General features: G+C 63.3%; 2 protein-coding genes across 2 annotated transcripts; one reads left to right on the top strand and one right to left on the bottom strand.

Moving 5' to 3' along the window:
- Window positions 1-684: 684 nt before the first annotated feature.
- FAM83E (family with sequence similarity 83 member E) lies at window positions 685-12,509 on the top strand. Its single transcript, XM_084906071.1, has 5 exons — window positions 685-2,245; window positions 3,062-3,229; window positions 3,567-3,691; window positions 8,393-8,840; window positions 11,620-12,509. Exons 1-5 carry the CDS (start codon window positions 1,766-1,768, stop codon window positions 11,893-11,895), a joined length of 1,497 nt encoding a protein of 498 aa, XP_084762197.1. The 5' UTR covers window positions 685-1,765; the 3' UTR covers window positions 11,896-12,509.
- SPACA4 (sperm acrosome associated 4) lies at window positions 5,939-6,790 on the bottom strand. The gene has a single exon (XM_084861339.1). It carries the CDS (start codon window positions 6,655-6,657, stop codon window positions 6,259-6,261), a length of 399 nt encoding a protein of 132 aa, XP_084717465.1. The 5' UTR covers window positions 6,658-6,790; the 3' UTR covers window positions 5,939-6,258.
- Window positions 12,510-12,711: the final 202 nt, after the last annotated feature.

The raw sequence follows: 12,711 nt of genomic DNA, 5'->3' as shown, positions 1-12,711 counted from the left end.
GCAGGTCTCCATGGAGACTCGCCCCGCCCCCGTCCAGGTGTTCCTCCACCAGCCTTCCTTCCGCCTCGGCCTGCGGGCGCCCTCTGGCGGCCTAGGTCTGTGCTCAGCTCTGCTGGGCCTCCACCTGTCGGACCCTTGCCGCCCACTATTGCGGAAGCCCCGCCTCCTTCCCAAGAGCCGGGTGTCGGGTGTTGAGCACCTGCTTCCCGGGATTAGCCACACCCCTTAAAGGACCTGTGTTCCCCACCCCCGCACTAAAGATATGGGCGGGCTGGGATAGGGAAGTGTGGAGGTGGGGCTGCTGTGGGGGCAGGTGAGGCACCCCCTTTCCTGAAACCCGAGTCTGGCGGGCCACTCGCCTCTGGGAAGCAGCCTGGCGAGTGCTCCTGGGTTGGGACTTCGTTCCCTGGGCCCCTCACCCCGGGCCTCCCCTGGGACCTGCGCGGGCCCTCCCCGTGTTTACACAAGGGGCTGGGTTCCCAGGATGCCAGGGTGAAGCCTGATGAATGAGCCAGTCTGCCAGAGGAAGAAGCAGAAAGAAGCTCAGGTTGGAGGGCCCGGATTATACTGTCCTCCCACAAAGGCAAGTTGGGGGAAGGGGGGGGGGAAGGGGGGGGCTGAGCTGGCGGGGCCAGAGCGGGATGGACCTAGACTTATTCCTCCTCTTTCTCTTGCAGGGCCAGTCGCTGTGCCCTGGAGGAAGGGGGCATCTGGGTGCTGGGATTGGAAGGTGGGGTTGCCCGAATTGGGGTCCACAGGTTGGGTCAGGAGCCTCAAATGATGTAGAGTGGTCCTTGTCCAACTTTCACGAGGCCTAAGTGTGCGGTCAGCTAGCAGGAGACCGTGGAATTCAGGCCCCAAAGCCAGGGGTCAGCAGAGATCAGAGGACAGGCAGGGGCCCCCAGTCCCAGGAGCTGGGGCTGCCCTCAGGCTGGACGGGGCCGAGGAGGTCATGGGCGGGCTCCATGGTAACGAGACCCCCTGTGGAGCGGTTCCTCCACTGCAGCAGCCTGAGCAGAAGTGAAGGTCCGTCCACAGAGAGACCTAGTTCCCTGGCTGGGAAGGGCGATGCCCAGGCTGAGGGCTGGAGTACATTTCTCCTGGCTCAGGCGGAAACTGAACGGTCAGCTGTGAGAGCTGTGAGCTAGCCGGCCAGCTGCCGGGAGGAGCATCCCCTGGACACAGCTGGGAGTCCCACCGGCTGGTCAGACGCTGAGCTGGTTGAAGAGAGGCCAGAGGGTCAGGTAGACGTTTGGGTGGTTGCAGGCAGGCAGGCAGCCTGTTGCCTGGAGATGGCCAGGCCTTAGTGAGCCGTGGGCCAGGGCTGGTGGGTGGTCAGCCTGACCTCGCGGAGCCAGCGGGAGGGCCGGCCGGGGCATCGCCGGGCGGCCAGCAGGCTGGAGGTTGCCGTGCGCTGGAGCAGAGACGGGCAGCTGACAGGTCGCCGGGTTTGGAGACAGTGCCAGGTACTCGGCCAAACCCACATGCAGGACCACCTGTGGGGGCAGCCAGATCGTCAGACAGCGGACAGCGAGGTCGGATGGCCGGCCGGCCATGGCGCCCGCAGGCCGGCGGGCAGTGGGTCTGAGCAGCATCGGGCGGGCGGTCAAGGACGCAGTCTGACCGTCAGGACAGCACAGGGGCCCACCGGATTCCTCCGCGGCCCCGGACGCCTGAAAGGAGAGGAGAGAGACCCTGATGGTCAGGGCCTCGGAGGCGGCCACACCCTCAGACGCCCGGCCTCGAGGCCCGCCCCGGGCGCCCCATGGCCGCGTCCCAGCTGGCAGCGCTGGAAGGAGTGGCCTCGGTGGCCGGGGAGCCGCCCCTGACGGAGACCCGCCCGGGCTTCCTGTACTCCGAGGGCCAGCGGCTGGCGCTGGAGGCTCTGCTGAGCCAGGGCGCCGAGGCCTTCCAGGCGTGTGTGCAGCGCGAGGGGCTGCGGCCCTTCCTGGGCGGCGCCGAGCTGCAGGGCCTGGCCGCGGCCGCTGAGGACTGGACAGCAGCCCAGCCGGAGCCTGGCGGTGGCGGCGGCGGCGAGGAGGGGGCTGTGGCCGGCGGGGACCCCCGCAGCCTGACCTACTGGCCCGGCCAGTCGGAGGAGCCGGTGCCCGTGCTGCGGCTGGGCTGGCCGGAGGACTCGGGCTGGAAGGGCATCACCCGGGCGCAGCTGTACACCCAGCCCCCCGGCGAGGGCCAGCCGCCCCTCAAGGAGCTGGTGCGCCAGGAGATCCAGGCGGCCTGCAAGGTGGGGGACGGGGCCTGGGGGGATGGAAGGGGGGATGTAGTCCATTCCCCAGACCCCGACATCCTCACTGCAGCTCCCCGAAAGGGAGGGACATCCCCGGGGCCAGGGCATCCTCACCCAGGGCCTCGGGGACTGTCAGGTTCACACCCCCAGACTCATCCTCCGCCTCTGAGATCCGAGGGGCCCCATCCTCAGCCAAGATCTGGGTCCCCATGGGCATCCGTGCCCCTTGGACTCAATTATGATCCCTCTCGTCTCAGTCATCGACCCACCCCTTCCCCGCCCCTAGGGAGGGCCCGGATGTCTGCCCTGCAGCCCCCTGGCCCCGGCCTGATTTTATTTAAAGGGTTTGGTGTTTGCCAGCTCCCACGCCAGGTACCTTACCTGGGTTAACGTGTGATTCTCACAAGGGCCCCTGAGGTTGGGGCTCACTGCGTCCATTTAGGAGATGAGGAAACTAAGGCACAGGATGTTAGGTCTCTCGCCTGGAGTGGCCAAGCAGAGACCTGAACCAGGAATCCGGGCTCAGGGCTCATCACCACACCTTCTGCCTGTGAGACCCAGGTCCCTGGCAGCGCCCCCAGCCCCAGAGCCCCCCCTGCTGACCCCGCAGGTCAGCCCTCCCTCTGCCCCCAGGCCCAGGGTGTGCAGGTTCCCACAATGCACTGCGCTGCCCAGGCATCCCTGCTCGGGGACCTCGCTCACCATTGTTGGCATGAGGACCAGCCCTCCAGCACCTCACCGCCGGGGCCCCACCTTCTGAGGGTCCCCCGAGCCCCGGGCTCTATCCCCAGCCCCTCTCCCCCCGCCCCGCAGCTGGTGGCCGTCGTCATGGACATATTCACCGACCCGGACCTGCTCTTGGACATGGTGGACGCTGCCACCCGCCGCTGGGTGCCCGTCTACCTGCTCCTGGACCGCCAGCAGCTGCCTGCCTTCCTGACGCTGGCCCAGCAGCTGGGCGTGAACCCCTGGGCCACGGAGGTAGGGCCTGGCGGAAGCGACCCGGGTCCCCATTTCCCTGTGTGGGGGGCAGCAGAGGCAGACCCGTCCCCGGGGTCCTGGGCCGGCGAGGGGGGTGCCAGCAGAGAGGGCTCCCTGGGCTCTGGTGCCCGTGGCATCGGGGAAAGCAGCTGGGCCTTCCCACAGGGTCCCTGCTCCCTCTGAGTTGGGGGAACCCTGAATCCCACGATGGCTGGCTCTGGGGAAGCCGGGCAGACTATCCACAAAGTGACGGGGGCGGGGGCCAGCCTGGAGGGACCCCCACGTGGGAGGCCGGGAGGTCAGCCTCAGCAAGGCCCTGCCCCCGCCTCCCTCCCAGAACCTGGACGTGCGCGTGGTGCGGGGCTGCAGCTTCCAGAGCCGCTGGCGGCGGCAGGTGACGGGCGGGCTGCGGGAGAAGTTCCTGCTGCTGGACGGCGAGCGGGTCCTCTCGGGCTCCTACAGGTACGGCCGCGCCCCGTGCCCCAGGCTCCGAGCACGCGGGTCCCCTCCCCGCCGCTCGCTCCTCGTCTGTGAAACGGGTCTGAGCGCCTGCCGGGAGAGGGGCGTCACTGGGACCGGGCTGGGGGTGGGAGCCAGGCCTGGGGGCGTCTTCACCCCCCTGACCTGCTTCCTCTCTGGAGAACGGGGCCTGCAGTGTGCGCCTAGGACAGTGGTCGGCAAACGCGTCAGTCCACAGAGCCAAACAGCAACAGGACGACGATTGAAATGTCGTCGGAGAGCCCAGTGTTTCAAACGTAAACTTCTTCTAACGCCACTTCTTCAACACAGACTCGCCCAGGCCGTGGTATTTTTGTGGAAGAGCCACACTCAAGGGGCCAAAGAGCCGCATGTGGCTCGAGAGCCGCAGTTTGCCGACCACGGCCTTAGGGCTTTGTAAACTGGGGGACCGGGCCTGGATTATGGTCTTAGGTGGCCTGGGTGCGTACCGCCCCCTCTCAGAGTGTTTGGGAAGGAGCGAGACCTGGTGTGCCAGTGGCTTGGTCCTCGGACCGTCGGACGGCCCCCCTCTGCTCTCTTTGGGGTCTGGCCGCCCCTGGGCCCTGGCTCTGCACTTCTTAGCTCTGTGACCTGGGCCTTCCCCCCCTCGGAGCCTGTTTCCTCTCTGGAAGGCGTGGATGATGAGCAGCCACCTTGTTGGGTCACAGCGTGGTGGTGGTGGGGGGGGCGGGATCTGGGCACAGATGGCCTCCGTTTAAGTCCTAGCCCTGCCAGTTACTGGCGGTGTGACTTTGGGCAACTGGCGTCGCCTCTCTGTGCCCCCTGCTCACCAGGATGGCCCGCTTAGTGACTTCAGGGCGGGGGTGGGGAAGCCCCTAGAAGGCCCTCAACCCATTTGGTGTGGCCCTGCCTTGCACAAGGCATTAGGGGAGAGTTAATTAAATATTTGACCAGCTGAGACCGGTTTGGCTCAGTGGTGGAGCGTCGGTCTGCGGACTGAGGGGTCCCGGGTTCGATTCTGGTCAGGGGCATGTGCCTTGGTTGCGGGCACATCCCCCGTATGGGGTGTGCAAGAGGCAGCTGGTCGATGTTTCTCTCTCATCGACGTTTCTGGCTCTCTGTCCCTCTCTCCTCCTCTCTGTAGAAAGTCAATAAAATATATTTTAAAAAATATATTTAAAAAATAAATGAATATTTGACCAAATATAGCAGGCTGATATATATATATATATATATATATATATATATATATATATATATATATATATTTTTTTTTTTTTTTTAATTTTAGAGAGGAAGGGAGAGGGTGAGAGAGAGTGAGAGAAACATCAATGATGATCGGCTGCCTCCTGCACGCCCCCCACTGGGGATCGAGCCCGCAACCCAGGCATGTGGCCAGCCTAGGAATCGAACTGTGACCTCCCGGTTCATAGGCCAATACTCAACCACAGAGCCATGGCGGCCAGGCTAGCAGGCTGATTTAAAAAATATATATGGTTTTACTGATTTTCGAGAGAGAGGAAGGGAGAGGGAGAGAGAGATGGAAACAGCAGTGATGAGAGAGAATCATTGATCTTGATCGGCTGCTTCCTGCACACCAAGCATCCATCACTGCTGGAGCCCACAACTCAGACGTGTGCCCCGACCGACCGGGAATCGCACCTTTGTGAACTCCTGCCCGACACGGAACCGTGAGCCACGCGGGATGAGACAGGCTGATTTTTAAGTCGAGAATCTTGCATGGCCCTGGACAGAAAAAACGTCTCCCACCCCTGCTTTAGGGTGAGGTTTCGCCACGAAGGTACCGCTCACGTCCGGGGCCGCTGGCCGTGTCCCAGGGCCCTCCTGGCATTGCCGGCTGCAGCTCCGGCCTCTGCCCAGCAGATGTCGGTAGCAGCCCCTGCGGAGCCCCTTTGCCAAGGACCCCGGTGTGTAGCCTTGATCATGCCTCAGGCTGACCCACCCAGAGGACCTGCTACCACCCAGGTTTCTGGGCCCCACCCCCGTCCAGCCGGCCCGGGCGGGGGCCCAGGATTGGCACTGCCGGCAAGTTCCTGTCGGTCCGGGGACCACACCCAGGGAACCACCGGGGCCAGGGCTGGATGCCACAGCGGGAACCTGCCTTCCCAGCTCCACGCGAGACTCGGTGGGAGAAGGGTCCCCGGCACGGAACGTCACAAGGGCTTCGTACACATCGGCGGTTTATTAATTAATCAGCGGTTGTTTATGAATTAATCAGCGATTGTTTATTAATACAATTTTGACCGGATTTCATGGACGCGAAGGGACCACAGTGAGAGGAAGCATCCTGCTCAAACTGTGACACGCTATCGCGTCTTAGAACCCACGGAGCGCAGTGTGGCAGCCAGGCCCGGGGGCGCGGTCCCACCGGTGGCCAGGCTCCGGCCTGACGGGGCCCTGGGTCCGGGGGACAGTCTAGATCGGATGGAGCCAGGGCCACGGGCGTTTGTCCAGGGCCCCTGGCCTCGGATCGGGGGACAGGGGCGAGGAGGGAAGGCACAGGAGCAGCAGAGCCCGAGACCAGCCCGGGGCCCTGCCCTCCGCGCCCCTCACGGCCCCTGGAGCAGCCGCAGTGCGCCCAGCGCCAGGCCGCAGGCCGCGCCCGCCCGCAGGCCGCCCGCGGGGGTGGGGGGGGCCCCGTTGCACATGTCGCCGTCGCAGCACCGGGAGGTGAGGCTGTAGGTGACGCCCTGGTAGGTGACGGGCTCCTGGCGGCCGCACTCGCTGGCGTCCACGCAGCCCTTGCTGGTGACGGGGCCGAGGTCCTGGGCGGCGCCCTGGCCCACGAAGCACTCCTCATTGTCCCCGCAGGCCATGGGGATGCCCGGGCAGTCGGCCGCGTCGGTGAGCTCACAGTACATGCAGTCCTTGGCGCCGGCCGCGCCGGGGGGCAGGGCCAGCAGCAGGAGCAGGAGGCCGCCGAGGGCGCTGCCCGGGAGCCTCTGCATGCCCGCGGGACGTGTGCCCCCCGTCTCGGCCTCCCGGGGCCGGCCGCTGGCGCGTCCTCGGGTCCCAACCCTCCGGGCCCCTCTCAGGAGCGTGGCCGTGACCTCGGTCTGGAGCCCCAGGGTCTCAGAAGCTCTCCCGGGACAGAGACCAGCCGGCGGCTGCTGCCCGGCAGGTCTTTGTGGAGCGGAATGGGGAGACCTCACAGACCCTTGGGGTTCCGCTGGCCCCTCTGGGGGCGAGGCCCTGGGTGGGGGAGGGAGTCACAATCGGAGGGGCAGGGGGGCCCGCAGACCCTGGCCACGGAGTGAGGTCACAGCCACCCCCCAAGGTGAGGACTCTTGGCCCGGCCTTTGCCGGCCCGGCCACTCAGCCGCCGTCGGCTCTGCCGGGTGCTGGGTGCTGCGCCCGCCGAGTGCCCGTGCCAGCCTCAAGGCCCTAGAGCCAGGATTAGAGCCCAGGTTCATTTAATCCCAAAGACGGCACTTATTGGGCACCTGCTGTGTGCAAGACCAGGGTTTAGAATATTATTTTTGTTGATTTCAGAGAGGAAGGGAGAAGGAGAGAGAGAATCATTGATTGGCGGCCTCCTGCACATCCTTCCTACTGGGGATCGAGCCCCCAACCCAGGCACGTGCCCTTGACAGGAATCGAACCCGGGACCCTTCAGTCCACAGGCCGACGCTCTGCCCACTGAGCAACACCAGCCAGGGCAAGACCAGTGCTTTAGATAGCCACCACTGTGATGGCCAGACTGGGAAGGGCACAGCTCCCCGCAGATCCCAGGCCTGCCTGTAGCACCGGGCACGTGCTGGGCACTGAGCAGGGAGCTGGACCCGTGTTCTCTCGCTTGAATCTTCCTGTGTCTCCGCTCCGTCTCCCAGCTGAGCCAACGAGCACACGGAGCAGGCGCAGCCGGAGCCGGGCACACAGCCAGAGCTTAACAAATGGGGTCATTACAGGGAGCAGCCGAGTCTCACAACAGTCCCTGTGGGAGTCAGAAAAGGAACCCCATCTCGTTTCAGAGGGGGAAACCGAGGCAGAGCCCAGTGGGAACCGGCCAGCCCAGGTTTAGAGTCAAGTCTTGAGTTCAGATGATAATTTCACTTTCTTTTTAAAAAAATATTTTATTGACTTTTTTTACAGGGAGGAAGGGAGAGGAGGAGTTAGAAACATTGATGAGAGAGAAACATCAATCATCTGCCTCTTGTACACCCCCTACTGGGGATGTGCCCATAATCAAGGTACATGCCTTTGACCGGAATCGAACCTGGGACCCTTCAGTCTGCAGGCCGACGCTCTATCCACTGAGCCAAACTGGCTTCAGCTCACTTTCTTTCTTTTTTTAAAATATATTTTTATTGATATTAGAGAGGAAGGGAGAGGGAGAGACAGAAACATCAATGATGAGAGAATCATTGATCGGCTGCCTCCTGCACGCCCCACACTGGGGATGGAGCCTGCAACCTGGGCCTGTGGCCTGACTGGGAATCGAACCAGTGACCTCTTGGTTTCTGGGTCTACGCTCACCTATTGAGCTACCGGGTGGGCTAATTTAACTTTCTCACGGGGTAGGTGGTCCCATTCTGCAGAGGGGGGTGTTGAGGCCAGAGGGCGGCACGGTTTCCCCGAAGGTCACGGTCACTCAGCCCGCCCTGCGAAAAAAGCAGGTCGATGATGGGGACCGGATGGATCTCGGGCTGCACAGAGGTCCTGACGCCCCTCTCCTGCCCGCAGCTTCACGTGGAGCGACGCCCGCCTGCACCGCGGCCTGCTGACCCTGCTGACCGGGGAGATCGCCGACGCCTTCAGCCGCGAGTTCCGGACGCTGTACGCGGCCTCGGGGCCGCTCCCGCCGCCGGCGCCCGCCCCGGGCCCGGGCCCCTTCGTGAGCGCGCTGGGCGGGCTGCAGCTGGCCCGCGGCCCGCACGCCGTGGCCCGCCGCCGCGCCGTGGCCCCCGCGCCCCCCGCGCCCCCGCCGCCGCCGGAGGAGGCCCCGCTGGCCCAGCGCCTGGCCGCCTGCCGCGTCCGGGAGGCCCCGGGCCCCGGGCCCGCGCTCAGCGACATCCTGCGCGGCGTGCAGCGCGCCCGGCCCGCCAGCGGCCCCGCCGCCCGGCCCAGCCGCTCCCTGTGGGACCTGAGCCGCCTGTCCCAGCTGTCCGGCTCCAGCGACGGCGACGGCGAGGTGAGGCCAGAGGAGGAGGAGGAGGAGGAGGAGGAGGAGGGGGCCGCCGGCGAGGGAGGGGCCGCCGGGGCGCGAGAGGGGGAGAGGGTGCTGCTTGTTCAAGGTCAGACAGTCGGGCTGAGGACCTACTGTGTGCCTGGCCCCGGGGAGGCAGGGAAGCCAGGCTGCTCACCCGACTTTTCTTTCTTCCTTCCTTCCTTCCTTCCTTCCTTCCTTCCTTCCTTCCTTCCTTCCTTCCTTCCTTCCTTCCTTCCTCCCTCCCTCCCTCCCTCCCTCCCTCCCTCCCTCCCTTCCTTCCTTCCTTCCTTCCTCTCTCCCTCCCTCCCTTTTTCTTTCTTTCTCTTTCTCTTTCTTTCTTTCTTTCTTTCTTTCTTTCTTTCTTTCTTTCTTTCTTTCTTTCTTTCTCTCTCTCTCTCTCTCTCTCTCTCTCTCTCTCTCTTCTTTCTTTCTTTCTTTCTTTCTTTCCTTCGTTCCTACCTTCCTTCCTTCCTTCCTTCTTCCTTTCTCTTTCTTTCTTTCTTTCTTTCTTTCTTTCTTTCTTTTCTTTCTTTCTTAATATATATATTATTTATTTTCCACAGAGAGGAAGGGAGAGGGATAAAGAGCTAGAAATGTCAATGAGAAAGAAACATCAACCAGCTGCCTCCTGCACACCCCCTACCAGGGATGTGCCTGCAACCAAGCTACATGCCCTTGACCAGAATCGAACCTGAGACCTTTCAGTCCACGGACCCACGCGCTATCCACTGAGCCAAACTCGTTTTGGCTAACCCTAGTTTCTAATCACACTGTGTTTCCTGAACCCACACTGTGTGCCGGGCAGGGGAGTGCCGGGTGACCTGGAGCAGAGACCCCGAGAGCCCTGGGTGTGAATCCTGGCTTTTTTATTTTTATTTTTTAATATGTATTTTATTGATTTTTTTTCAGAGAGGAAGGGAGAGGGATAGAGAGCCAGAAACACCGATGAGAGAGAAACATCGATCAACTGCCTCTTGCACACACCCTACTGGGGATGTGCCCGCAACCAAGGCACATGCCCTTGACCGGAATCGAACCTGGGACCTTTCAGTCCGCAGGCAGACGCTCTATCCACTGAGCCAAACCGGTCAGGACTGAATCCCGGCTTGCTATTACCAGCCATGAGAACCAGGTTGGGCCGGCACCGGTTTGGCTCAGTGGATAGAGCGTCGGCCTGCGGACTGAAGGGTCCCGGGTTCGATTCCGGTCAAGGGCATGTACCTTGGTTGTGGGCACATCCCCAGTAGGGGGTGTGCAAGAGGCAGCTGATTGGTATTTCTCTCTCATCAATGTTTCTAACTCTCTATCCCTCTCTGTGAAAAATCAATAAAATATATTTAAAAAAAAAAAAAAAAAAAAGAACCAGGTTGGGGGTGTGGAGGGGCAGGGACTTGCCTCCGTGTTCCCATCTAGGAAATGGGCCGAGCGGTAGCTTCCCCCCAGTTTGGTTGGGAGAAGGAGTCGGTGGAATGAAGTAGAATAATACCCGCTCTTAACACTGAATTCCCCACATGGAATTCCTTTCACAACATCCTCACCCCAGGTCGGCCAGGCAGGATGCTCACCGTGCCCATTGCTGCGGGTGGCTAAGCTGCGGCCCAGAGAGGTTAGGTCACTTGCCAAGGTTGAAACAGGGTCTCTCCCGGGCACCTCCCCACGTGCCAGGCCCCGGGCCAAGCGCTTTCACAGAAGCAGCTACGTTCAACCTTTGCCGCAGTCCTAGGAGGCGGAGGTCGTCACATCTCCCCATCCACCCATTTCACAGATGGGAAAACCGAGGCACGGGGAGGAATGGAACTCAGCCCTGGCTGCCTCCCAGGTGGGGCTCTGACAGTCTCCACGCCCTGGCTTCCCAGACGCCAGTGTCATGAGCTCGGAGGGGACCCTTCTCCCCCTGCTTGGACACTTGATGTCCCTGGCTGTGGAGTGGGCTGCTGGGAAGGTTCGGAGCGGAGCCACGTGGGAGAGACGGGCGGACCTGGGGGACGGGGTCTCTGTGAGCTGTACCCGCTCTGAGCCTCCGTTTCCCCGCCTGCTCAGTGGGAGCTGAGGCCGGTGCTGCGGGTGAGGGAGGAACAGCCCAGCAATTGCCTCCCTCGGTCCCGGGAGAGGAGGGGGTGGGCGGGGCAGGGCCAAGGTCCTCGCCTCCGCCTGGTCCTCACCCAGCATCGCCTCCCTTGGCAAATATTTGCTGCCCCCACCCGGGCGGCGCTGGCTGCTTCCTGTTCCTCCCCAGCTGCAAAAGCGGGGGTCACACCTCTTGGCCCCGTGGGAGCTGAGGGTCCCAGGCCTCCCTGCTCACTTCCCCCTGGTTCTGGAGCTCAGGGGCCTTCTCCACTCCCCTCCGTGTCTCGCCCTCCTTCCCTCACCTCTTCTGTCTCATCTTCTTCCTCCTTTTATTTTGTTTTTTAAAATTATTTATATATATATATATATTTTTTTTTTTAATTGATTTTTTAGAGGGTCAGAGAGTTAGAAACATCGATGAGAGAGAAACATTGATCAGCTGCCTCCTGCACGCCCCCTACTGGGGATGTGCCTGCGACCCAGGTACATGCCCTTGTCCGGAATCAAACCCGGGACCCTTCAGTCCGCAGGCTGACTCTCTACCCACTGAGCCTGAGCCAAACCGGTTTCGACTTCTTCCTCCTCTGTCTATCTCCCTCACCTCCTCCAGCGTTCACCTCCCTCCCTGATCCCAGCCCCCCCCCGCCCCCCCCCCCCGGAACCCCTGCTCACCTCCTCCTCTCTCCCTCCACAGCTCAAGAAGTCCTGGGGCTCCAAGGACACCCCAGCCAAGGCCCTGATGAGGCAGCGGGGCACTGGGGGGGCCCCCAGGGGTGAGGTGGACTCCCGCCCCCTGGCCGGGCCCCAGCCCTGGGGCGGCCCCCTGCCCCTCACCCCCGGCCGCCGCCTCCGCTACCTGTCCCCCACCCGGAGGAGGTTTGGAGAGGACACTGGGCCCCACGCCCTGGAGCCCAGAGGGGGCCGGCCGCCGGGCTGGGCCCCCCGGGCGGGACTCCGGGGGCGGCCCTGACGGAGCCAGAGCCGCACGGACCACAGGGCGCTGGGAGCCCCCCTCAGCTGTGCCTGGGCCTCAGTCTGGGAAGGAGGAGGGGTGTCCCCCCAAATTCCCCTGGAACTTGGCAAGTCCCATGCCCACCCTAGACCCCAGTGTCACAGCCTAGGAAACGGGCGGGACGGACGCTGGAGGAGCTGGGATCCCAGAAACTGCACATCCCGCCCGGGCACTGTGGGGACTTCCCCGAGGGGAGGCCTGGCGGAGGGCCCCATGTGAGGGCAATGGGGGTCCCGGGGCCCACCCGCTCAGAAGGGTGGGCAACGGAGCTGGGCTCAGGGGAGGAGAGACCTCAATCCAGGGACTGAGCTGAACGATGAGGGACGCGGATCGGTGGGGACACCCCTGCTGGGGAGCGACTCAGGGCCCTGGAGAGGGGACTGGGCAGGTGCTGGGACAGTTTTCTGGGTGCTAAGGGGTTAGTTGTTGGGGCTCCCTTTTCCCTCTGCTCAGAATAAACCTCCTCCTGCCAAACACTTGCATTTTCCGCAGCCTCGTGGGGGACCCTGGGGTCCAGGCCCCCAGCCCCTCCTCCCTCGGACCCAGGGGTCCAGGCCCCCAGCCCTCCTCCCTCAGACCCAGGAGCCCAGGCCCCCAGCCCCTCCTCCCTAGGACCCAGGGGTCCAGGCCCCCAGCCCCTCCTCCCTCAGACCCAAGGTCCAGGCCCCCAGCCCTCCTCCCTCAGACCCAGGAGCCCAGGCCGCAGCACCCTGACTCTGGGAAGTCAGGCGCCAGCGCTATGGGGCTTCTGAGTCACCCTCCGCGTGGGTGCGC

Source organism: Pipistrellus hanaki (assembly GCF_964339955.1).
Source record: "Pipistrellus hanaki genome assembly, chromosome: 15".
Classification (NCBI taxonomy): Eukaryota; Metazoa; Chordata; class Mammalia; order Chiroptera; family Vespertilionidae; genus Pipistrellus; species Pipistrellus hanaki.
This window is presented reverse-complemented; position numbering and strand designations above follow the sequence as displayed.

Bases quoted from the DNA above. Each gene is read 5' to 3' on its own strand.
- FAM83E (XM_084906071.1), top strand. From the start codon at position 1,766: ATGGCCGCGTCCCAGCTGGCAGCGCTGGAAGGAGTGGCCTCGGTGGCC. The intron at 2,246-3,061 runs GTGGGGGACGGG...CCCGCCCCGCAG, and splicing joins AGATCCAGGCGGCCTGCAAG to CTGGTGGCCGTCGTCATGGA. The intron at 8,841-11,619 runs GTGAGGCCAGAG...CTCCCTCCACAG, and splicing joins CCAGCGACGGCGACGGCGAG to CTCAAGAAGTCCTGGGGCTC.
- SPACA4 (XM_084861339.1), bottom strand. From the start codon at position 6,657: ATGCAGAGGCTCCCGGGCAGCGCCCTCGGCGGCCTCCTGCTCCTGCTG.